Source organism: Dama dama, chromosome 4 (assembly GCF_033118175.1).
Source record: "Dama dama isolate Ldn47 chromosome 4, ASM3311817v1, whole genome shotgun sequence".
Classification (NCBI taxonomy): domain Eukaryota; kingdom Metazoa; phylum Chordata; class Mammalia; order Artiodactyla; family Cervidae; genus Dama; species Dama dama.
Window position 1 is genome coordinate 8,164,142 of NC_083684.1, and position 25,958 is coordinate 8,190,099.

General features: G+C 48.9%; 1 protein-coding gene across 1 annotated transcript; it reads left to right on the forward strand.

Moving 5' to 3' along the window:
* The first annotated feature begins 5,327 nt into the window (after nt 1–5,327).
* AARS1 (alanyl-tRNA synthetase 1) lies at nt 5,328–25,318 on the forward strand. Its single transcript, XM_061137683.1, has 21 exons — nt 5,328–5,418; nt 8,177–8,341; nt 10,712–10,900; nt 11,143–11,288; nt 11,919–12,110; nt 12,478–12,622; nt 12,988–13,133; nt 13,735–13,843; nt 13,998–14,148; nt 15,001–15,125; nt 15,535–15,679; nt 16,720–16,898; nt 17,611–17,724; nt 19,030–19,236; nt 19,706–19,890; nt 20,959–21,067; nt 21,691–21,804; nt 22,369–22,488; nt 22,611–22,697; nt 23,084–23,197; nt 24,773–25,318. The coding sequence occupies exons 2-21, from the start codon at nt 8,198–8,200 to the stop codon at nt 24,956–24,958; spliced, it is 2,907 nt and encodes a 968-aa protein (XP_060993666.1). The 5' UTR covers nt 5,328–5,418; nt 8,177–8,197; the 3' UTR covers nt 24,959–25,318.
* The last annotated feature ends 640 nt before the right edge of the window (nt 25,319–25,958 follow it).

The following is a 25,958-nucleotide window of genomic DNA, read 5'->3' on the forward strand; positions in this document are numbered from 1 at the left end:
ATAATAGTGGCCTCTATGTGGAATTTTACTTGTAAAGTGTAAGTAAAAATGTTTTGAAAACGGTAAAGCAGTTCCTGCAGTCCTCTTCTTGCCAGGATTCTTTTTCTCCAACACTTTTTACAGAGTTAATTTCGAGAAGATTCTTTTGGACCCTGCAGATGAGGATGTGCAGGAAGAAAAAGGTAAATATGCATATGGCAGGCCATGACCTACACCTCATTATGTGAGAAGCAACCCTGGGACTCTTTTGCCAAATTATATTGATCACAGGAGTAAAAGTGGTTAAAGAACCTTTAAGTTTAATGAGTTTAAAGGTAAATCATCAAAGGTGCAGGGCTGTATACAATAGAATTCACTTGTGTAAACAAAACAAACACGCTTGTACATACTATAGAAAATGTATAATACACATAGAAAAGTGGTATCAGTGGCTGCTTCTAGTGAGGGGCTCTAAAAGTCTGAGCTGGGAGGAAACTGCATAAAGTTCATCCTTTGAAAGTTATTTTTCATGTGCGTGTTTTCCTTTTAAAATTGTATTTCAGACAAACAGGAAAGGGAATTCTGTAACAAACAGTTAAGATTCAAATGAAGCCCCTGCATTACCATCCCAAGAGGCAGACACTCTCCTGAATTTGAGTGCTTATCTTCTCCATAAATGCTTTTAGTGTGTATAGATGCTTCTTAAAAAAAAACAAACTTAATAAGCCCCAGCAATCTAGACTTTCCTATGTCCACCTTCAACACCTGCAGTGTGTGGCTCCTGCTAAGAAGGAAACTATAATTTCCAAAGTAGGGCATGGAGCGAGGAATCCAGGGATTTTAAATTCAATCGCCTGCATTTTCCCCCACGCGAACTTAGGTAGCCTGCCTCCTCTGAAATCATGGTAAACACCCATCTCACGGTTCGAGGATTCAACATCACAAGGTTAAGAGCCTTTTACCCAGTGCCTGGTCTGTGACGAACGTTTGATTAAATACCAGCCGTTATTATTATTCCTGTTCCCTGCCGCCCCGGGAGAAGGAGACACCTAAATATGGGAAAGAGGCTCTCACATCTACGCACAGAGATACTCACATCGCGCACAGGCAGAGCAAGCCGAAAGCGGCCTAAGGCGCGGCCGCGGACCCGGCCAGCAGCCCCGGCCATCGCAGCTCAGCATGGCGGTTACCTCTGCCAACTGCCGCTCACAGCCAGAGCCTCATTGGCCGGTGCATGGAAGCCGGTCCCGCCAGCCAATCAGAGGGGGCAGCAAACATTGCGCCTGCGCACCTGGGTGCTTAACGTTCCTCTGCTGTTCAGTTCAGTTCAGTCGCTCAGTTGTGTCCGACTCTTTGCGACCCCATGAGTCGCAGCATGCCAGGCCTCCCTGTCCATCACCAACTCTCGGAGTTTACTCAAACTCATGTCCATCGAGTCAGTGATGCCATCCAGCCATCTCATCCTCTGTCGTCCCCTTCTCCTCCTGCCCGCAATCCCTCCCACCATCAGGGTGTTTTCCAATGAGTCAACTCGTCGCATGAGGTGGCCAAAGTATTGGAGTTTCAGCTTCAGCATCAGGCCTTCCAATGAACACCCAGGACTGATCTCCTTTAGGATGGACTAGTTGGATCTCCTTGCAGTCCAAGGGACTCTCAAGAGTCTTCTCCAACACCACAGTTCAAAAGTATCAATTCTTCCGCGCTCAGCTTTCTTCACAGTTCAATTCTCACATCCATACATGACCACTGGAAAAACCATAGCCTTGACTAGACGGACCTTTCCTAGCAGGTAATGAAGTAGCTCTTTGTAAGGTGGTTGTGAGATTCAGTGTCTACTGCATGCTAAATGCTTAAGGGATGTTAGGTGTGATGATGGTTATTAATACTTTACTGTCAAGTTAAGTGACTTTTTACTAGCTTTTGAGCTTGACCTATCTGTGTTTGTTGTTTAGTTGCTAAGTCAACTGACTGGCTCTACTGCAACCCCTTGGACTACAGCCCACCACGCTCCTTTGTCCATGGGATTTCCCAGGTAAAAATACTGGAGTGGGTTGCCATTTCCTTCTCCAGGGGATTTTCCTGACCCAGGGATTGAACACGAGTCTCCTGCAATGGTAAAGGCGGATTCTTTACCATTGAGCCATTTAGGAAGCTCTGGTAGCATTCTCTTTTACACAAAAATGTTGCAGGAAGGGGGACTCCTTCTAGGGCTGGAAAGGGGGAATCTCGTCTAACACTCGAAAATGAATTGTCTGAGGACACACATGTACTTATGAGGTGAGAGACTTTATTGGGAAGGGGTGCCTGGGTGGGGAGCAGGGGATGCGAACCCAGAACCCAGAAGAACTGCTCTGCCAAGTCTCAGGTTTTATGGTGATGGGATTAATTTCCAGGTTGTCTTTGGCCATTAATTCTGTCTCAGAGTCCTTTCTGGATGCACCGGCGTTATTCAGCCAAGATGGATGCCAGCAAGGATTCTGGGAGGTGGTAGGACATGTGGTGTCTCCTTTTGACCTTTCCTGAATTCTTCTGGTTGGTGGGGGCTTGTTAGTTCCCTGTTCCTTACCAGGACCTCCTGCCATAAAATACTCACTCAAATGGTTACTGCAGTGCCTGGCCAGGGTGGGTGGTTTCAGTCAATGTTTCCCCTAACAAAAAGGATAAAATTTTTCTGTAATATTGAGACCAAACAGGAGTCTGTGGGGCCATCCTGGGCACACAAGCCTTTGTAGGAATTAGGCTTCATTCAGCCTCCTTGACCCTCTCTGAACTCCAAAGGGTAGATTCAAACATTTGCTAATCAGGGAAGGGAAGGATTGTGGAAACAAGAGACTAGCAGTCTAGAAACAATAGTGCAGTTTTTGGGTAAGGTCTTGGTTCCTCCTCAAGGACTATGCATACAGTATCTTTGAGTTCTCTGGCAGGAAGAACTGCACCCCCCCACCCCGCCCCCCCACAACTTCAGGCTGGGCAGGAGATTCTCGGAGCACCACCCTATTACCTCACCACCAACCAATCAGAAGGGAGTCACACACCCTGCAGCCCTCACCCCAAATTTTGTCATAAAAAACTCCCCCAGACCATCAGGGAGGTTGGGGTTTTTGAGCACCATCTACCTGTTCTCCTTGCTTGTCCTTGCAGTAAACCTTTCTCTGCTCTAAATTCCCATGTTCTGAGATGTTTGGCCTCACTGTGCATTGGGCATGCAAACTTGTGTTCTCCTAATGTATCTTTAACCTAGGGATGACCAGCACAATTTTATACCTTTGTATTTAGATATACAAGATGATGTAGGTTAATATTGGAGATGATTCTGGGAAAGACTGAAGGCAGGAGAAGGGGATAACAGAGGATGATGAGATGGTTGGAAGGCATCACTGACTCGCTAGACATGAGTTTGAGCAAGCTCCAGGAGTTGGTGATAGACAGGGAAGCCTGGCATGCTGCAGTCCATGAGGTCGCAAAGAGTTGGATGTGACTGAGCAACTGAACTGACTGAGACTCACTGTGTGCGGGCAATACAGAGAAAGAGAGAGTGAGTCACTGAGTCACACCCTTGTGGAAGTTTGAATTACTTTTAAGGGTCATTTCTTCATGGTTTCCTGGGTTTCCTTTGGCCGGTGATTTTGATTTGTCTGATTCACAATGCATATTTGGTGTATCTCAGGATCCTCCCCTGTGTGCCCATGCATCTCTTAGCCAAGATGGACTTTACAAAAAAGGCATATGGGTAGAGAACATCCCTCGACATAACTCCTTTTTGACCTCCAAGGAAACTTTTTTGCACTTTTTTGTGCAAAACTTTTTTGTGGTCAGGGAGTTCTCTTGACTGTGAAAATAAGAAGTATGTATCTGGGTAGGACCCAGCCTCCTCCCTTAATTGTCCCACTATGCTTGTCTTGGAGTTTCAGTCCTTATAGAATGAATCTCCAATTGCTTTACCCTGGGGCTGGTTGGGGGTGGGGGTGGCATCTACCTCCTGTCTCAGAGAGGTTAAGATCTTGGGTCTTGAAGTGACACAGACACAGGTTTGAATATTGGCTCTTCAACTTTTTCAGTGTGTACCTAGGCAAAACAGTTACCTCATCTCTATAAACGGGATGCCAGTTGATCTGCCTCAAACACAGTCGAAAAATTAAGCAGAATACAGTCAAAGCTTTGGTTTTTCCAGCAGTCCTGTACAGATGTGAGAGTTGGACCATAAAGAAGACTGAGCGCTGAAGAACTGATGCTTTTGAGAGTTCCCTGGACAGCAAGGAGATCAAACCAGTCAATCCTAAAGAAAATCAACCCTGAATATTCATTGGAAGCTGATGCTGAAGCTCCAATACTATGGCCAACTGATGTGAAGAGCTGACTCACTGGAATAGACCTTGATACTGGGAAAGATTAAGGGCAGGAGGACAAGGGGGCGACAGAGAATGAGATGGCATCACTGACCCAATTGACAGGAATTTGAGCAACTTTCAGGAGATAGTGAAGGACAGAAAAGCCTGGTGTGCTGCAGACCATGGGGCCGCAAGTAGTCAGCACGACTGAGCAACTGAACAACAGCAAAAAGGAAATGTTTACTAATGCTTTGCATATAAATATTAACTATTATTTTTCTTTTTTTTATGAGTTTATTTTTTTTTATTTTTTAAATTTTTTATTGTAGTGGTTTTTGCCATACATTGACATGAATCAGCCTATTATTTTTCAAAGGCAGATGGAAGACCAGAGGCCAATTTGTCTCTCAAAGAGTAAGTTATTTCTTCCACACCAAATCCAAGGTCTGACAAGGACACGTGTGTCCACTGGCATAACATATCAGAATCCGCATACCATTCTATAACAACATAACGAACACAGCTAGATGCTAAGAGCTGTGACCTCTACCAAACACACGTCACTGTTTCCCCTCATTAGCCAAATCAACCACTAGAACTTATCCTGTGTGCTCAGTTGTGTCCCACTCTTTGTGACCCCATGGGCTGTAACCCGCCATGGTCCTCTGTCCATGGGGATTCTTCAGGCAGAAACACTGGAGTGGGTTGCTATGCTCTCCTCCAGGGGATCTCCCCAACCCAGGGATCGAACCCAGGTCTCCCGCACCGCAGGCGGATTCTTTACCATCTGAGGCACGAGGGAAGCCCACGACACATCTTATGGATACTAAAATGTCGGTTTCCAGAAGTCCGCAACCTTACTCGTCACGTGATGGGCCCCAATCCCTTCTTTCCCGGCCATTGCGTCAGCCAGCAGTAGAGCCGCCTTCCCAGGAACCAACTAAGAAGCTGATACGTACTCCAGTTGACTGGCATGTTGCTTGACCAATAACGTCTCGGAAAGGCAAGGCAAGGCGAGGCACTTTGCCCCGCGCTCTCTGGTTGGACGGGGCGGTGCGTGCTGCAGCCGCCGCGGCTTGAGGCCCGTGCCCCTGCGCGTCTGTGGGAACAGGTAACCGAGGGTTCCGGGCAGTGGGCTCTGAGGGGGAGGTCAGGAACTGTGACCCCTGGGAGAAGCAGACTGGACCGAGAGAGTTCTGCCGCGCCGAGATAGCGGCTGGGCCCGGCGTCTGACCCCTGGGCCAGGTCCAGTGAGGCCTCTGGAACCGGGCCGGAACCGAGGCTGAGGCGGCCGCTGGGCGACACGGCCGCCGGAAAGTGGCTTTTTGTCAGACCCCTGGAGCGCTGGGGTGGCTTTGGCCTTGGGTGGCCTTGCTGAGAACCGAGACCTTGGAGGGATCCTCGTGGTCGACTACCCGTCCCAGGCGGAGGTTTTATATGCCCTGGTTTTAATCCCCAGGGGCGGGCGGGGTTGCCGGGGAGCGTGGTCAGGACGGGTAGGATCAGGCTGTGTGAGCCGCTCCCTCAGTTGTCCGCTCCCCAATTTCTTGATGGTAGCTCCGTAACTGATTCTAGTCCAGGCCCTGCTGGACGCACTTGGCATGCTCCGTCACATTCAGCGGTTACTTTCTCTGTCAGTCTGTTTCCGCTATGCTTTAAGTTCATTAGCAATTCGCTCTTAAAGGATTCCTATAGCATGAAATATTTAGCAACCACTGTACAACCTCCAGTCATGATTCCCACTGGGCTGGAACTTACAGCCTCTTGGGGAGATGGACATCAGGCCCTCAAATGCATGTGGAAATTATGGCAGAAGGCACCTGGGGCTCTGAAACTAAAACAGGGAGAATCTGATCAAAAAGGAGAAGCCTTCCTTAAATAAATCTCTTTGAAATTGAGATACCAACAATGAGAAATTAACTAGGAAAAAGCAAAGAGGGGAATAGGGTAGTCAGCTTACTTGGTAAATGAAGAGCAAGTTGATAGGTCCAGTGGCTGGAACCTTAAACCAAAGGCCGCACGCAACTCCTGCTGGGATATGGAATCTGGTCTGCTCTGTGTTACCTCTGTATCCAGTGTAACCTTCCTGTATATTTATATTGAATAAATGAATGAGTTGTGGTGATACAGCCTTTAATAGTCCCAGCCTCCGTAGGGCTTTACATCAATGTACTGGCTCCTTTTATATCATACTACAGTTACTTCTGGGTATGACTGTCTCCCCATTAAGGGCGTAGACTCGCATTCATCTTGGTTCCCAGCTTATAGTATGGATTCAGTATGTTGAAAGAATAAGCAGAGATGGAAAATCCATATGTCTTTTGGAACGAAACTTTGTTTTTCTCGGTGACACGTTTAGAGGAGAAGCAACGAACGCTGTGAAACAGCTATGATGCTGTTGCTCCGTCAGAGTTAGCACCCTGTGTTCATTGTTGCCACCGTTATTATTAAGATGCATTGAGCCATGTTGAGGAGGGTCGAGGAGGAATGTGATGTGACAGAGTTTCTAGAAACTGTAGCCGTGACTCCTTGGCTTCAACAGAAAGTCCTCAGCTATGGAAATTTTAATCAGTTCTTTGGCTCAGTGTTTCACCATCTTTTTCCCCAAAGGGCTTTTTGTTTGAATAATGGGTTGATTGAGTTGTGAATAAATCAATTGAAATTGTGATTAAACATAAAATCTAAGAGTCACAATCTCATCATAGTTGCTATATACATCTTTCTTTCTTGTATCTTCTTCCTAAAAAGGAATAAAACTTTGAGGTAAGTGATGTAAAGTAATAGTATCCAGTTTGTTCCAGTTTACCAGTTGCTTCCAAATACAGGAGGCCTTTTGAACCACACACCCCAGGTGTAGGCAGGATAGGTACTACTGTTTTACAAGAAGAGAAACAAGTGTAGGACAAAGTGACTTTAAAGGTTAGAGCTAGGTCTAAGATTAGAGACTTTTAGATAATATTGTGAATGAGATGGTTCCTTATTTTTCTAGACACCCAGAGCTCTATGGCAGTACAGCCCCGTGCCACTTCTCTCTCACCCGCCTGTCAGAGAAGCCATGTAATATATATGAAAGAGATTGGAAACTGTAAATCTGTTTTACTCCTGATTTTCCTCTCTTCTGAGTCCCTTTCTCTTTCATAGATTCTGAGCTCTGCCTTCTTACTGCAGCTACAGTATCTCACTCCCTAGCAGTCTAAAAGCTGGGAGGGCAGTGGTTTACCTGTTGGGTTCTGGAACTAAGTTGAGGCAGGTTCATCCCTGCTACTTGCAGGTAGTCTCTTGTGCAGATAAGCCCATCTCCAGGTCCGTTGTTGCCGGCCACAGCCTCCCCAAGGTGCTTAGGCCAAACCTGAAGGTTCTGGCTTTGGGGATAGTGAAACTTCGCACAGTTGTGGGTGAAGACAGAGCTGGAAGGGGCCTTTCGAGTACAGCCCTCTTGATGGTGAAGTAAAGTGACTCCCTTAAAGACTTCTCCTGAGCCTCCTCCCTCCCCAGTGGGCTTTTGTGCTAGATCATGAGGTTTAATTCTCATTTCCTAATTCCTGACCTAGGGCTTGGCACAGTGGGTGCTCCGTACATTCTTGCAGTGAATAAATGCATGAAGAAACCACCTCCTCTGCTTAATGTGTTGGTATATTGAACTTGAGGTTGGCCCTGGAAGGAAGAGCACGTGCAGTTGTCTGCTAGTGCAGCACGTTTTGCTTCAATGATAATTTTAGCCTTGAACATTCCAACATAGAGGTTTTAGGATCACACAGCTTACCCATGTCCTTCTTTGACTTGGCCTGAGAAGCTAGGAGTCTTGTATAATGCTTACTTATCTCTTAGTTTCAATTCCCCTCATTTCTTTCATTTTTTTCTTTGGTTAGTTCCCTAGGGTTATTTTCAAGATGGACGCAACCCTAACAGCAGGTGAAATCCGGCAGCGTTTTATAGATTTCTTCAAGAGAAATGAACACACCTATGTGCACTCATCTGCCACCATCCCTTTGGACGATCCCACTTTGCTCTTTGCCAACGCAGGCATGAACCAGGTAAGGTTGTTTTCCCATTCCCCTTGCCTTTTTGTCCGCATAGGAGGCAGCAAAGCAACCCTGAAGTCCTACGAAATCCCGGTCCTGTCACTTACTATGTAGTCCTTATGTTGTTGAACTTCCATTTCTTTGTGTGTGAAAAGAGAAATAATAATAGTGCCTGTCTTTAGGTTGCAATGAGGAGTAAATAAAGTAATGCATTAAAAGTGTTTACCACAGGGACTTACTTACCTGATGGTCCAGTGGTTTAGACTCCACACTTCCACTGCAAGGGGCTCGGGTGAAGCCAAAAAAAAAAAAGGTGTAGCACAGTATTTGAAGTAGGTACTTGAACATTAGCTATTGTTATTTTTAATTATGATGAGAGACCCTGATACTCAGGGATTAACCTTGCATGCCTCTTAAGAAAAATACAGCCTGCATCTAGTCTATAATTTTTTGCTCTTTTTTTTTTCCCTTCCTAAGGAAAAAGCTATGTGTTATTAGAATCAGAGTCTGGGTTAATCTTGCTGAGCCCTGAAGAGACTTGTTAACTCAGCTGTTGTGGTTCTCCTTCATCTTCTCATTGTCCTTGTATTTTTCTTTATAAAATAAGTCAGTTCTTCAGAATTCTTTTAAGGCTTTGCTTTCATTCCCATTCTAGGCCATGCACTGTTTTATGGATTTATAATTTTTCCTTGCATCTACTGCCACCAATGTCAATTTGGATCTACTGCTAAAGAAACTTATTGGGGCAATTGATCTATAAAAGATACTTGAAAGTTTTATTTTAGGAGACAAGAGTTTTCTCTTGAAATAGTGGGAGCATCACAAGTTGATAAAGGTGTTTCAGTATGCCTGTGACATGGAAAACTGTTTAATTGGTTGGAAGTGGCTTCAGGTTAGATGGTGCCCTCGGGGCTTTCCTTTGGAGGTTCTCTGGGTGCCCCGCTTAGCCTGATGGGCCCACCAGCCCTTAGGATGACCCTCTCTGGGATAAGCTGACATTTTCTTTTGTCCCAGGTCTCTTCTCTGGCTTTGAAAAGTGGCACCAGTGGAAACATTTTCCACCTTGTGTAACGTGAACTATGAAATTATAAAAGTGTTTTCCATTATGTGTGTGAATCCCATGCATACACCTAGAATTGAGGGTGCTAATTTTAGGTGGATTCTTTCAAGGTGGTGGGTTTTCTGGAGCACTGAAACAGTTCTGTTCTACTTATGCATACCTCGGCTTTGTCTTCTCCCATATGAACTGACTGTACTTGGCAGAAGGACCACAAAGTCCAAGGTTGATAAACATTCCTTGAATAACAGTCACTAGTAGATTGCATGTGGCACCTCCTATACACCAGGCACTGTTCTATGTCTTACATACACTAACACATTTGATGCTCACTCTGTACCATCCCACTGAGGCAGTGAAGGCTCGGCTAAAACTGCCTAAGCTTATGAGACTGGAGCGTGGATTTGAACTCAGAGAGAGTCATTTGTTTAACTTATGTGCTCTGTTGCTAAGTCGTTTCCAACTCTTTGAGATCTCATGGACTTTAGCCTGCCAGGCTCCTCTGTCAATGGGATTTACCAGGAAAGCATACTGGAGGGGGTTGCCATTTCCTTCTCCAGGGATTGAACCTGGGTCGTCTGCATTGGCAGGCAGATTCTTTACCACTGAGCCACCATGGAAGCCCTTTATGTGGTCTACTGCCTCTTAATCAGAAATACCTTTTTTTTTTTTTTTTTGCTTGATTGTTTGTACATTTTGAATTAGTATTTGTTAGGCATCTGCTCGTTCTATCCAGGTGCTGGTTATACAGAACTAAGTAAGATAGTTTTTCCTTTAAGGAGTTTGTGGTCTAGTGCAGGACTATCCAGTAGAACTCTATGCAGTGATGGTAATTCTGTAGCTAATCACACATCAGCCAGTTGTGATTATGGAGCTAGTATGACCTAGTTGTGCTAATTTTACTTCTTTAAAAGGTCTCAAAATTTTTTCTTCCTTATCACCTTTACTACCAAGCCAGCACATCAGGTTTGGAATAAGTTCTTCTAGAAAGATGGTGTAAGCCCTGACTGTCAGAGACTTAAGAGGAAGCACTGGTTTCACTGCATCAGCCTTGCCCCTTATCCTAGATCTGGCAGGGCTTTCTGTCTCAGTTGGTGTTACTGGCATTGATGGGAATCATTAGAGAACTAGGGCCAGGGGGGCGCTGCTCCAAGACATTCTCCTCTGCTGCAGCCCACAGGGCCACCTGCCTCTGATAAGTTTCCGTTTTGCAGGCTGATCATATCTGGAACCGAACAGTTTAATGTGTAGTCTCTTCCTGCCAGCGTGCAACCACCTGATATATCTGCAGCTCTTTAAAAGTTGAAATGTTCCTTTTTTTTTAGTTCAAACCCATCTTTCTGAATACTATTGACCCATCTCACGCTATGGCAAAGCTGAGCAGAGCTGCCAACACTCAGAAATGCATCCGGGCTGGCGGCAAACACAATGACCTGGATGACGTGGGCAAGGATGTCTATCATCACACCTTCTTTGAGATGCTGGGCTCCTGGTCCTTTGGAGATTACTTCAAGGTAAGTTCAAAGAGAAGATCTGTTGGCATTTTGAGATTCAGAAGTGAAGGACATTTCTTAATTCTAAGACTTCCTGAAAGCAGTGCCTGTAATTTGATTATTTCAGTTTACATTTGGATTTCTTGTATAAATTGATCCTGAATTTGACTGTTTATGGTGAAGACACTGTTTTGGCCCTCTTCTACTCATACTAAATAGATTTTGGTTTGGTCACGTTCCACATCTTTTTGATCTTGTTGTAGGAACTGGCATGTAAGATGGCTCTAGAACTTCTTACCCAAGAGTTTGGCATTCCAGTTGAAAGACTCTACGTTACTTACTTTGGTGGGGACGAAGCAGCTGGCTTAGAACCAGACCTGGAATGCAAACAGATCTGGCAAAACTTGGGGTAAGAATGCAGCTTGCATGTTGAGAGTATGAGTATGAGGAATAAAATGATTCTGTGCTCAGTGCCAGAGTGGGGTCTTAGGACTTGGAGTGCATTGCCATTTCCTATTTTAGGGTGTGAATTGGGAGGTGGAGGTGCCTGGGAGTAATTATCTTTTGCTGCATCCGTTGCTTTCTTTGTAGGTTTACTTGATCATTCTGTTGTTGAAAGCCAACATGAAGAGGCATAGGGAGGTGACTTTAAATGATATGCAGCTTTTTTAAAAACACTTACACTGTCATAATTGTCCTCATTTATGAAAATGAAGGAACATTTGCAAAGAAATTTGTTGAATTCTGTACATATTCAGCATAAACATTTTCACTTTTATGTGTTTCTCAGCTTTATCTAGATATTTGCATATTTTCATTTAGTTGTGATTATAACATGTGTATTTTATATTCTCTTGTAGTGACTCTTGAATCATATTGTGCTTCTTTAGCAGGATTTGCTGCAGGCTTGGCCTTAGTAATTGCCAAAGAGTGAGCTCTCTTTCTAGAAATGCATAAGGATCTCCTTTTCTCAGGGATGCAAGTCTGTGCAGAATCCTGTCGCTGGCTGTAACTGGGCCTTTCTTCCCACTCTCTGCAGGCTGGATGACAGCAGAATCCTCCCCGGCAACATGAAGGATAACTTCTGGGAGATGGGTGACACGGGCCCATGTGGTCCCTGCAGTGAGATCCACTATGACCGGGTTGGTGGTCGGGATGCGGCTCACCTTGTCAACCAAGACGACCCCAACGTGCTGGAGATCTGGAACCTCGTGTTCATCCAGTATAACAGGTCGCCTCAGGGTCCTGAACTGTTCCTGCTAAGAGCAGCAGCTTTCCTCAAGCCAAGTAGAGCAAGAGGAACTCAGAGCGTGTGGTTGTCTTCTCATCCCGTCTTTGGGGCCAGTGGGCCAGTGCTAAAGGCATAATTTGCTGTAACTTGAACTGCTGTTCTAAAGCTCATTTCCTTGAAGCTTGCCTCACTCTGTAATGGATCCCAGATTATTTCTTCCCTTTTCTCTGCACTCCCGTCTTCCTACCAAAATAGGCAGAAGCTAATGACAGTCACAGCCTGCAAATGGCTAACTGAGTTGTACCCAGCAGGGAGAGGTGGCAGCCAGAGTCCGTGTTTCACCTTCCTCTTTATCTGGATCTTGCAGGGAAACCGATGGCATTCTGAAGCCTCTTCCCAAGAAAAGCATCGACACAGGGATGGGCCTGGAGCGACTGGTGTCCGTGCTGCAGAATAAGATGTCCAACTATGACACTGACCTTTTTGTCCCTTATTTTGAAGCCATCCAAAAGGTACTGGTCCTATTGCAGACTTCGGTGGAGGTTTCCAGGCTGGCTGTTAGTTCTGTCAAAAATAAAACAGTTGTATGCTTTGCCACGTGAGGGCACCTGTGACCATCTGCCAGCTTCATGGTTAATATTAATAACAGTGTTCTGAAGAAGCACAGGGCATTGTGATTTACTGAGTGCAGCAGCCTGGTTAGAGGCTCTTCAGTCTTGCCCCTGTCACCTTTCTTGGGATTACAGGATCTGGCAAGGTGGTCACCCTTTCTCCTTGTGCCCCCACCCCCACCCCGCAGTCCTCTGGAACCTTCTAGGGTAAGGCAGCACCAGAAGGGCCACTTCCCAATGAGCTGCCTCCTGGTTTTTATCTGCAGGGCACAGGTGCTCGGCCATACACTGGGAAAGTGGGTGCAGAGGACACTGACGGGATCGACATGGCCTACCGGGTGCTGGCTGACCACGCACGGACCATCACTGTGGCCCTGGCCGATGGCGGCCGACCTGACAATACAGGGCGGGGGTAAGTGTGTTACACGGTGCAGCTTTAGGGCTGACACCGAGTTTTTGGCTCTGTGGAACTTAAAGCCACACTTCATTATTGCTTTATGTGTCATCTAGGTGGTTGGAGGGATTCTTTTTTTTCCCTTTTTTAGGAATAGAGGGAGTTTCAGCTCACTTTGAACAGAGTTCACTATATTAAATCTTTGCTGCCAAGTACAAGGTAATAAGGATTGTATTTAAGGTTGCCTGATAAGATACTGACAGGGGCAGGGTAGATAATAATTAACCCAAGGCATCTTGATTATTGACAGGCAGGACCTGGGGTTGTGGGCATCAAGTCGGCCATCTGGTCTGTACTTCCTGCCCCCATCTTTGGTTTAGCAGAACAAGGCTGGAAGATGAACCAAGGTTACCCTTGATGCGTATTTGTGGATATGTAGTAACATCCACAAAACATGAGTTTTATGCTGGAATTAATGTTCATGACCTTGGGGGAATGCAAAAAAGCCTTAGGAGAGTCTCTCAAAGAGTAGGCCTTTTGGTAGAATTCCAAAGGGCCCTCTACAAAGTGCTTGACTGGGAATGCTGTCTAGCAGGGTCTTGGGTTCTGCTTCTTACAGGTATGTGTTGAGACGGATTCTCCGCCGGGCTGTTCGATATTCCCATGAGAAACTCAATGCCAGCAGGGGTTTCTTTGCTACGTTAGTAGACGTCGTTGTCCAGTCTCTGGTAAGTGTGTTTCCTGCTCACCTCTTCTGTACTAAAGTGCAAACCTTAATTGGGGTAGGGTGAGCGATATCACACTGTTAATGAGAATTTTTAGAGGAGTTATGGTATAATCCTTGTCTTTATTGGCCTCAAATCTGTGTTTCCCATTTGCCAGGGTGATGCGTTTCCTGAGCTGAAGAAGGACCCAGATATGGTGAAGGACATCATTAATGAAGAAGAAGTGCAGTTTCTCAAGACGCTCAGCAGAGGGCGTCGCATCCTGGACAGGAAAATTCAGAGCCTGGGAGACAGCAAAATCATTCCTGGTAAGAACCGGTTTTTTCCTTTCTTCATCAGGCTGGTTCATCTTCCTGGAAGAGGCAAGCCCTTTCTCACAAACTTGACTGTAGGCTCTTGTGTCTCCAAAGGCTGAGCATAGCCTGGTTAGACCACTTTGGTGTGAAATGGGGTTTAATAATATGATTTAAAAAGTAATATATTATTGTGGCAAAGTATTCAAACAGTATAGAGGTAAAAAGTGAAAATCCTCTTTGACTCATTTTTCAGAAGTCACAATTCTTTGGCATTTTGCATATAACTAACTAGTCAAGACTTTTCTTTCTTTCTAGTTTTCAAGACTAGTCAAGACATGCATACAGATGTATATAGGGGTGTGTGTGCTCACAAGCAAAAATGGGAACAAATAGTATATAATGTTTTACAGGTTTATTTTTTACCTGACAGGAAAATTAGTTCCAAAAGTTTTTACTCTTTATGGAAGTGTAATGTACAGGGTGAAAGCCTGGTGTATTTCCCACAAACTGAACACACTTGTGTTCAGATTAGGAAATAGAGCTTTCCCAGGGACTCTTTGTGCTTCTCCCAGGGTGACTGGAAAAGATTTAATGGATTTTCTGATACAGAACCAAAACTGACTTGCATGGCTCTTTAATTCCTCCTGTCATTGCCAGCTTCCTCCTGGGAAGGAGGGAGTGGGAAAGAGGGAGGTTGTTTCCATCATTTTTTAATCTTTTAAAATTTATTTGTTTTTAACGGGAGGACAGTTGTTGTATAGTGTTGTGTTGTTTTCTGCCGTGAATCAGCCGTCAGCATGTGTGTGCCCCCCTGAGCCTCCTCCCTGTCCCTGTCGCTCTTACATGCTCCGTGGTGCTGTGCAGGGGATACCGCTTGGCTCCTCTACGACACCTACGGGTTCCCCGTGGATCTCACCGCGCTGATTGCTGAGGAGAAGGGGCTGGTGGTGGACATGGATGGCTTTGACGAGGAGAGGAAGCTGGCCCAGGTAAAGTGTTTATGGAGTGAGAAGGAAACTCAGCGCCAAGCAAGGCAGGGCTTGACTGCAAAGCATGAGTTTCCTCCCATTAAAGGTTTTGAAATTTCTGTTTTTCCCAAGACTAGTGAGTCTCAAGCGGGGCAGTTTGGCAGCGATGTGTAAAAACGTCTCTCGGGTTTCTGAACGTGCGGGTGGGCAAGTGTGCTGCTGTGTAGTGGGTCGAGGCCAGGAGTGCTGCTCAGCCTCCTCCAGTGGACAGCCTCTCAGAGTAAGAGTTCACCGGTTCCAAGTGTCACGGTGCTGAGATCAGAAAAACTGTTGAGAGCTTTACATGGGGCATGGTTTAGCAATTTTGAGTCCTTCAGAGTTCTTTTTCTCTGACATTAAGGTAACTTGTGCTTATTTCTCTTGCTGGCAGCTGAAATCACAGGGCAAGGGAGCTGGTGGGGAGGACCTCATTATGCTGGACATTTATGCTATTGAAGAGCTGCGGGAAAAGGGTCTGGAGGCAACAGATGATTCCCCGAAGTACAGTTACTATTCGGACTCCAGTGGGACCTACGGTATGTTCATTTGCTCATCTGGGGTGGTTTTCAAGCAAGGCTTCTCAAAAGATTGGAAACCCTAAGTATCCATGGTAGCCTCACCTGTAGCACTGTGTGGTCATGCTGGGTTATTTTATACTCAGAGAGGCCCTTTGTGATCGACTTTCTGTCTCTTTTATTTTGGAATAATTACAGATTCACAGGATGTTGTAAAAAAACAAATTTAACTTGAGATCTCTTGTACCTTATACCCAGTTTTCACTAATTATATTAATAACATCTTGTTAGGAAACAAGAAAAATGATACTGACTGGTAAAATTCATAGCGGCTGTTGAATTTTGCATCAGGACAGTAGTGTTCTAAAGTTAAGACAGCTCAAATACACAGGCACTACATGTTTTTGCTTTCTTCTTTTTTTAAAAAAATATTTGTTTATATGTCAGTGCTGAGTCTTAGTTGCAGCTCTTCGGGTCTTTAGTTGCAGTCTTTAGCTGCAGCATATGAATTCTTAGTTGTGGCGTGGGGATCTGGTTCCTTGACGGGGGATTGAACCCAGGCCCCGAAGCATTGGAAGCATGGAGTTGTAACCACTGGACTACCAGGGAAGTCCTGTTTCTTTCTTTTTTCACTCCAGCAGGGATTCCTAAATCTATCCAAGGAAGCCCACAAAATGAATATAGTCTTTATGAATTGACCTTGGAAAGAGAATTTATCACTACTCTTAAATATCTGCTTATCAAGTTCACCGGCTTTCTGTTCAGTACCTCAGAGTTAAGGTGACCAACTGTCCCATTTTCCCAGAATTGTCCCAGTGTTTCCTCACATCCTGGGAAATCCCTTGGTCCCAAGCAAACCGGGGAAGTTGATCATCCCTGAGTATTGTGTTCTCCAGTAGAAGACCAGCATGTTAAGCCCTTTTGTGAAGGCTAATAGGCTGGCTTCCAACATAACAGTAGACAGTTAGGACCTCAGGAGAGTTTGAGAAATAGAATCCAGCACAAGCCAGCTGAGAACGTGTGAGTGAAATCATCTACTGTGTTTTTCCCCTTGTGCACAGTGTTTGAGAGTGCAGTAGCTACAGTGATGGCTCTGCGCCGGGATAAGATGTTTGTGGAAGAAGTGTCCACAGGCCAGGAGTGTGGAGTGGTGCTGGACAAGACCTGTTTCTATGCTGAGCAGGGAGGGCAGATCTACGACGAAGGGTACCTGGTGAAGGTCGACGACAGCAGTGAAGACGTGAGCCAGCAGCTCCTCCTCGCTAGCCAGGGGGCGGGCGGCCAGCCACGGCCTGCACCCCGACAGCCACTTTGGCAGCTGGGTGCTCCCGGGCCTGAGGGGCAGACACCACCGCTCTCTGGGTTGTCCCATGGCCAGTGTTTCTGAAGCCAGGGGCACCGCTGCTTGTGCCGTGTCGCTTCCCTCACCATCAGCTCCCCTCACAGTGGGGTCTTTGCAGCCAGGCTGCTTAGGGTGATCCTTGGGTCTTCTAGGCTCCCCTCAGAAATAAGGAGAGCCAGCCCCACAAGGGAGGGTGGGGAACGGGATGGGGTCCTCATCCAAGCTGCAGCCTGTCGCTCTGCTGCTGCTGGCTCTATGGTTTTGGACGAGTTCCCAGACTTGAGTTTCCTTACCCTGGCTTTAGTTCTCTAAGATGCTCCCTAATGGAGCGTGTGTGTATACATACATGTCTACTACGTATTTAAACTGCTGTGTGTGTATAATAATATAATGGGTATATAGTGGCCTGTATATATATTAATGTATATACATACATATATATCGTAATAATATTAATGTTATGTGTGTAACATGTAAAGAGAGAATTCATATATATGTTTATCTGTATTTGCATGTATACATACCTGTACGTGTACATACACACACACACACATATACACATTTGGATTTATTTAGTTAGTTGTGTATTGGTCTCCTCCTTGACTCTTAGAAAACTGAGTTCACAGTGAAGAATACTCAGGTCCGAGGAGGATATGTGCTGCACATAGGAACACTCTACGGCAGCCTGAAAGTGGGGGACCAGGTCCGGCTGTTTATTGATGAGGTGAGTTGCTTTATGCTGGTCAGCACTGGATAGGATCACTGATCTCTCCCTCCCCCTTTTAAAAAAGAAGTCAGCTTTATGGAGGCATAACTGGCATGTAGAATTATAAGATATTTAAAGTGTACGTCATGGTGATTTGATAGGCTGTGAAAAGAATTCAACTCTTCTTCTGGCTTTAAATTGGTCCATCATTATTACCCCTTCTAAGTGAAATTATAAATAGGTAATTACAAGTAAGGTGCAGGAGTAAATTTTATGAGGGTTGTAACTGAAATTTAAATCTAAATGTCCCAAGTAAGACCACGGTGATTTCAGTTGAGATCCTGTAGCTTCATTTTCATGGATTCCCTTTCTCCAGCTTTACCTCAAATACTTCAGGAGCCAAGGATCCCATATTGTGAAATAGTTTCTACTGTGTGTGTCAGAGCTCCAAAATAGCAGTAGCATAAAACACAGTGGAAATGCACTTTTCACCTGAAAGTCCACGCTGATGCAGAGGCCCTCCTCACAAAGTCAGAGGGCCTGCTGTTCCTTGTTTGCTGTTCTTCCTTCATTCCTGGGGTGTTGCTCTTGATTTCACATTCCAAGAAGGTTGCTGTCAGATCCATTCTCTACAGCAGGGGTTGGTGAGCTTCTTGTGTAAATTTCCTGCATGCATGTGTGCATACTCAGTTGCTCAGTCATGTCTGACTTTTTGCGACCCCATGCCCCACATACTATAGCCTGCCAGACTCCTCTGTCCACAGAAATTTCCCAGGCAAGAATACTGGAGTGGGGTACCATTTCCTCCTCCAGGGGATCTTCCTGACCCAGGGATCGAACCCATGGGTTTCCTGCATCTCGTGCATTGGCAGGTGGATTTCTTACTGCTGAGTCACCTGGGAATCCCTTGTAAAGTGCCAGATAGTAAATATTTTTGGTTTTCTGAACCATACAGTCTCCATCACAACTGCTGTTGTGGCACAAAAGCACTGTAGACAATATATAAACATGGGTGGGCTGTGTTCTGGAAAACCTAGCTATAAAAATGGACCGCAGGACGGATTCGGCCCACAGGCCGTAACTCGCCACCTCCTGTTGCGGATGGTGGGAAAGAGGAGGGGGAGGGGGGATGTGTCCCTTCTCACTGACTGGAAGTGACTCACCTAGCCACAGTTAGCTGTGAGGGACGCTGCAGGCTTTCTTCTGCGCAGCCGTGTGTCCAGCTAAAGCCTTTAGGCCTTGGGAAGAAAGGGAGGGTGGGTGTTGGGGACCGACCAGCGGTCCACCACCGACCTCTCCACCAGCCTGCTCTGCCCCGTGCAGCCCCGACGAAGGCCTGTCATGAGCAACCACACGGCCACCCACATCCTGAACTTCGCCCTGCGCTCCGTGCTGGGGGAGGCTGACCAGAGAGGCTCCCTAGTTGCACCTGACCGCCTTCGCTTTGACTTCACTGCCAAGGGAGCCATGTCCACCCAGCAGATCAAGAAGGCTGAGGAGATTGCAAATGAGATGATTGAGGCAGCCAAGGTAGGTTGGATTACATGTGAACTCTGAGTCATGAACTTCTCTCCTTCCTGCACCATTTACGGAGCCGCTGCCGCCCAAATGCTCTCCCTCTATTGAACCGTATCCTGTCCTGTGAACATGTGTGCTTAACGCAGTGGTTCTCAGCTGTTCTGGGTAGGGGACAGTGCTGGTGTTCGTGAGGGGTCTCTGCTCCACCTCCTCCTCAGGACAGCCAGAGCCCTTCTAGTTATATCTGGTTTACATATAGCAGCATATCCATTCCAGATTTGGTGCATGGTTTAACGAAATAGTTGGAAATTCCTATTTTGAGCTCCTTGACCTTACATATGGGGCTTTATTTTGGGACGTGATCAGCACAGCCAGGATCAGAAACCAGAGCCCTGCCTGCAAGTCCGCAGTCTCCCTGCTCCCTCCTGCACCCCCAGAGAACATCTCCCCAGCTGTCTCTCCTGTCCTTTCTCCACGGCAGCCGGTCTACACTGAGGATTGTCCTCTGGCGGCAGCTAAAGCCATCCAGGGCCTGCGGGCTGTGTTTGATGAGACCTACCCTGACCCTGTGCGAGTCGTCTCCATTGGGGTCCCAGTGTCTGAGCTGCTGGATGACCCCTCCGGTCCTGCTGGCTCACTCACTTCTGTTGAGTTCTGTGGGGGAACGTGAGTACCTTGGGGGCAGTGGTGGACCTGCCTCTTACTAATTTGGGTTACCCTTGGAGGATGTGGGTAATGGGCTAGACCAGCTCTGGTTTGTCTGAGGTTGAAGAGGAGTCCTCGGAAATGCAGGTGCCAAGTAGCTCTCCCAGAAGTCAGCATCTCTGTGCCCCCATCACACCCTCAGTGTCTGATAGTGACTTTACTGAGTGTGTGGTGAAACGCTCTTCTTAGGAGGAGAAAGTGGAAAATGTCACCTTAACCCTTACCTCACGGCTGTTTGCTCTGGTTCCCTGGACAGATGACAAGAGAAGCCTGTGAATTCATGATTCAGCAGGGCCGTGGCGCTTCTAACCCGATCTTAGCTCCTTTCGACTCCCAGGGCCTCATATAGTTCCCTTTGTCAGCTGAAGGAGCATCTGGGGAATTAATAACCCCATTGTCTCAGAGCCCCTATGTTAGGCCACACGGTAGAGCTGACTCAGCTTGACTGTGGCCAGTCACTTGCTTCTGTCAACTTGAAGATCTCCGTATCCCTTGAGGTCTTTCTGGAACAGTGTGGTGGCCTGGGAAATTCCTGCTTCCAAAGGAATCATGGGGAAAAGAACATTCCTAAGGCCACGGTAGAGCCCATCCAGGGCCTCCTCTGAGTCTCGGGCAGGTCAATGGCAGGTGGGGGATGGGGCCGGGGTCCTTGTGGATGACACAGTAAATGAGCATTTGAGGTGAGGTTCTCTGAGCAGTGCAGTTGTTGAAGAGGTTGTGGTAACATTTTAAAGGTAGTCCACCGACACTTTCAGAAGGGGCAGAAGATAACTGTCCTGTGAGGGAGAATTTTCTGCATTTAATGTGTGAGAAAACTAAGGCTCAGAAAGGTGGTTCCTTGCGCAGCGTCAGCTCCAGCTAGGCCTTCTCTGACTGCCTTCAGAGCTGTACCCTGACGTAACATGAAGGGCTTTTTCCCCTGCTCCCTGGGGAAGCTTCCCCAGGAGCCACCACCTCCTAGGGCTCCTGCCCCCAGCTGAGGGCTCCCAGGTGCGGGGAGGACCGTGAACTTTGCTTTCTGCCATGCAGACACCTGCAGAACTCGAGTCACGCAGGAGCGTTTGTGATCGTGAGTGAAGAAGCTATTGCCAAGGGCATCCGGAGGATAGTTGCTGTCACAGGGGCTGAAGCCCACAAGGTGAGCGGCTGAGGCTGGGCTCTGAGTCCACGGGGCACGTGGCCGCTGTGGGCAGGCTCGGAGGTCCGGCGTGCCCTCCAAACGCCCTCCAGTTACTCGTGCCTGGGAGGAGGAAGCCACCGTCACCTGAGTCTTGCTAGCTATCTTTTAAACTTTTAAAATGCAGGTAAGCTTTGCCGTCATGCGTTCATGTTCAGGAGGGAGGCCGTGTTTTGCCGTGTTGTCCATGCCCCTGGCACTTCGCCGCCTCTCCCTGGGGGCATGCACTTAGTTTGAGATGCATGGAGTAGGGGGACAATTGCTCGGCATGGGGACTGGAACTCACGCCTGACACATGCTGAGGCTTGAGGAGTGGTCATTTCATGGGTGCGAAGGGCTTCTGACTCGTGAGTTCTTGGTTACCCCCGAGCCCAAGATCCACTGGCCAGGTGTGTGAGGAGAATGCTTCCTCCTGAGGCATGAGGCTGCAGACACCTGCTCCCTGAAGGAAGAGAAAGGTCTGATGTTCTGGGGGAGTTTTGTGTCAGAGCCTGCTGTCAGAGCCTGCCACAGTTGACAGGCAGAATTGTGAAGTTCAAGGTTCCCTGACCCAGAGTTTACAACTCTGGTTTTCCTCCTCACAGGCCCTCAGGAAAGCAGAGAGCTTGAAGAAATCTCTCTGTGTCATGGAGGCCAAAGTGAAGGCCCAGACTGCGCCGAACAAGGACGTGCAGAAAGAGATCGCGGACCTCGGGGAGGTAGGGCGGCCTCCCTCCTCAGGTCGTGGTTCTCGGGGCCGTGGGCGTTGGGACTGACCGCTGATGTCTGGCAGCCTGGCAAAGGGCGCTCCATGGACCCTGGTCTGCGGACCCTGGAACCTGCTTGCTGCCCCTGTTGCTGATGGCAGGAGAGCCTCTTCCAAGCGCTAGTGGGCACTGGTGTTGAGGGCGTTGGGACAGGTCCTGTGGGTGCCCACTTTCTCCAGGTCTCCTGGTCCCAAGTCACTTTATGACATTTTATGGTTTTGTGTTCTCTGAGACCTGGGTTCAATCCCTGGGTCGGGAAGATCCCCTGGAGGAGGGCATGGCAACCCACTCCAGTATTCTTGCCTGGAGAGTCCCATGGACAGAGGAGCCTGGCGGGCTGCAGTCCATGGGGTCACGAAGAGTCAGACACGACTGAGCAACTAACACTTTCACTTTCTTCTTCTGGACACTGGTTGGGGAACTTTGCTGTTCAAAGCCAGAAGGGTGGGCTGGGCTGGGCTCACCTCCTACCTCCTGGTGGTCCAGATCCCAGTGGTATTCCTGTTCTGTGTCCAGGCCCTGGCCACTGCCATCATCCCTCAGTGGCAGAAGGATGAATTCCGGGAGAATCTCAAGTCCCTGAAGAAGATCATGGATGACCTAGACCGGGCTAGCAAAGCCGATGTGCAGAAGCGGGTGGGTCTCGGCAGTGCGGGCGGGAGGAGGATTCACCCAGCAGAGGCTGCGCAGGCTGCTGTCTGGGGGTCGGAGTCTGGGCCTCTGACCTGAGGCCTCTCTCTGGACTTCCTTCCATGCAGGTGTTGGAGAAGACGAAACAGCTCATCGACAGCAGCCCCAACCAGCCCCTGGTCATCCTGGAGGTAGAGAGCGGCGCCTCGGCCAAGGCAAGCCTGGCGGGGCCCCCGCACTGCCCTGTGCCCGTCTGCTGCCCGTCTCCTCCCCACAGGCTCCCCGTAGCCCTCTGGGGGCTGAGTGTGAGCCCTGTGGCTCTGAGCCAAGGAGCTGCCTGAGGGCCCGCCCTTCGGGACTGAGTTGGACTGAGCCGTGGCTGGAGAGCTGTGGCTCCTGGAGGTGCATGGCCGGCCTGAGCCCGGGTGGGCGAGGCCCTGTGCTGAGCCCCCGTCCAGGCTCTGGGACCAGCGCCTGCTCTTAGGGGCAGGGGCGGGGGTGGGGGGCACCCTGAGAACTGAGTCCTGCAAACCCACCGCACTTGAGGAGAGCATGGCCCCCTTTCTCAGGGCCACGGCCTGATGCCAGCTTCTCCCCACAGGCCCTGAACGAAGCCCTGAAGCTCTTTAAGACGCATTCCCCCCAGACGTCCGCCATGCTCTTCACAGTGGATAATGAGGCCGGAAGGATCACGTGCTTGTGTCAAGTCCCCCAGGTCAGAACGCCCTGCAGTCCTGCTCAGGCAGCCCTGTGCTTGTGGGAGGTGATGTCCATAGCTCTTCTCAGGGACCCTGATTTTTCTTGGTTGTTTGCCAAGACTCGTGTGTGTGTGTGTGCGTGTGTGTGTGTGTGTGCACGCGTGCGCGCAGCCTGTTAGAGATGCCGTTCTGTTGTCCACCTGTCACCTCCCTAGTGCCCTTCAGCCTCGTGTGTGTGTGCACGCGCGCACACATGTGTGCAGCCTGTTAGAGATGCCGTTCTGTTGTCCATCTGTCCCCTCCCTAGTGCCCTTCAGCCTCATGTGTGTGTGTGCACGCGCGCACACGTGCGTGCAGCCTATTAGAGATGCCGTTCTGTTGTCCACCTGTCCCCTCCCTAGTGCCCTTCAGCCTCGTGTGTGTGTGCACGCGCGCACACATGTGTGCAGCCTATTAGAGATGCCGTTCTGTTGTCCACCTGTCCCCTCCCTAGTACCCTTCAGCCTCGTGTGTGTGTGTGTGTGTGTGTGTGCGTGCGCACGCGCGCGTGCAGCCTGTTAGAAATGCTGTTCTGTTGTCCACTGTTAGAAATGCTGTTCTGTTGTCCACCTGTCCCCTCCCTAGTGCCCTTCAGCCTCGTGTGTGTGTGCACGCGCGCACACATGCGTGCAGCCTATTAGAGATGCCGTTCTGTTGTCCACCTGTCCCCTCCCTAGTGCCCTTCAGCCTCCTGTGTGTGTGTGTGTGTGTGCGTGCGCACGCACGCGTGCAGCCTGTTAGAAATGCCGTTCTGTTGTCCACCTGTCACCTCCCTAGTGCCCTTCAGCCTCCTGTGTGTGTGTGTGTGTGTGTGTGCGTGCGCACGCACGCGTGCAGCCTGTTAGAAATGCTGTTCTGTTGTCCACCTGTCACCTCCCTAGTGCCCTTCAGCCTCGTGTGTGTGTGCACGCGCGCACACATGTGTGCAGCCTGTTAGAGATGCCGTTCTGTTGTCCACCTGTCCCCTCCCTAGTGCCCTTCAGCCTCGTGTGTGTGTGCACGCGCGCACACGTGCGTGCAGCCTGTTAGAGATGCTGTTCTGTTGTCCACCTGTCCCCTCCCTAGTGCTCTTCAGCCTCGTGTGTGTGTGCACGCGCGCACACATGCGTGCAGCCTATTAGAGATGCCGTTCTGTTGTCCACCTGTCCCCTCCCTAGTGCCCTTCAGCCTCGTGTGTGTGTGCACGCGCGCACACATGCGTGCAGCCTATTAGAGATGCCGTTCTGTTGTCCACCTGTCCCCTCCCTAGTGCCCTTCAGCCTTGTGTGTGTGTGCCCGCGCACACACGTGCGTGCAGCCTGTTAGAGATGCTGTTCTGTTGTCCACCTGTCCCCTCCCTAGTGCCCTTCAGCCTCAGGCCCTCCCCCCTGGCGAATACGTTTAACCGTGCTGGCTTTGCTGCTCAGTGTGCGTCGCCCTGGCTGTGGCCCCAGCTGTGTGCTCTCAGCCCTGGCGGCATCAGGGCAGGATTGGGCTTCTGGCTCCAGCCCTCTGCTTGTCTGCCTCAATCCCGTCCCCTGTGCTGACTCCCACTCCACCTTCCTGTCTCCTAGAATGCAGCCAACCGGGGCCTGAAAGCCAGCGAGTGGGTGCAGCAGGTGTCAGGCCTGATGGACGGCAAAGGCGGTGGCAAAGACGTGTCTGCTCAGGCCACGGGCAAGAACGTGGGCTGCCTGCAGGAGGCGCTGCAGCTGGCCACCTCCTTTGCCCAGCTGCGCCTGGGAGACGTGAAGAACTGAGAGGGAAGGGCAGGTCCACCAGGAGGCATCTCCCCCGCCCCGACCCAGACACATCCGTCCAGCCAGGAGCTCTCCTTCCACCACAAGGACGTTTGAATCTTGGGACCTTTAAACAGCCCCGTCTGTCCTAACCCAGCAGTAACCGGAACTTAACCTGGGAGCCAGCCTATGACTCAACACCCATGTTACATTTCTGCCCCGAGCACATCCGCGCCATCCGTCTAGAACTACTACCCCAGGATTGCTTTTTCATCATCACGCTTGTGTCTGTAGAGAGTTCTCTGCAGACTCAGTGCTGTGGGCCTCAAGAGAGGAATCATTTTTGCCGCAGAGAATAAAAAGACCATGTGCAATACTTGATATGATACTGCCACGTGATTTTTTTACTCCTCCTCCCCTCTCGCCCTCCCCCCTATAGGTGTCCCCAGGGTGATAACCCGTGGTTCCCTGGGTGTCTGTAGACTAATTGCTGTGGTTCCAGCTGGTTTCTGGTTGCAGTCCTTGCTGAGTCCAGCCCCAGACCTCTGAACTTTGAGAATAATGGTCCCTAGATTTGTGTCAAAACATCTGTGGGGATGGCCCACAGAATGGGGTGAGATAGAGGAATTCATTATTCAGTGGAAGATAGTCCGTGGGGTTGCTGGCAACAGAGACAGGCTTCGTTTTTGGTGGTGCTTAGAGGAGAACATTCTCATTTATAAGTCTCATATGTCTTTTCCTCTCCTGATGTACAGGTTGGATGTGAGGTCAGAGACATTCTTTGGTTGTGTCACTAGTGCAGGACCAATTACAGCTTCACAAGTGAGAGGAAGAAGACCCACGCCCTGGGCTTGCCCTGGCCCGAAGGCTAGAGGTCAGCGGGGCCGGCCTAGATGCCACTTCTGCATGCCCGTCTGATCCACCCAGGGACCCCGCGCTGGCCGTCCTCACGGCGGCCCGGGGCTCCGCGACGCGCGCCATCCCCCTCCGGAGCGGCAGGGGGCGGTGTGGCGCCAGCCGC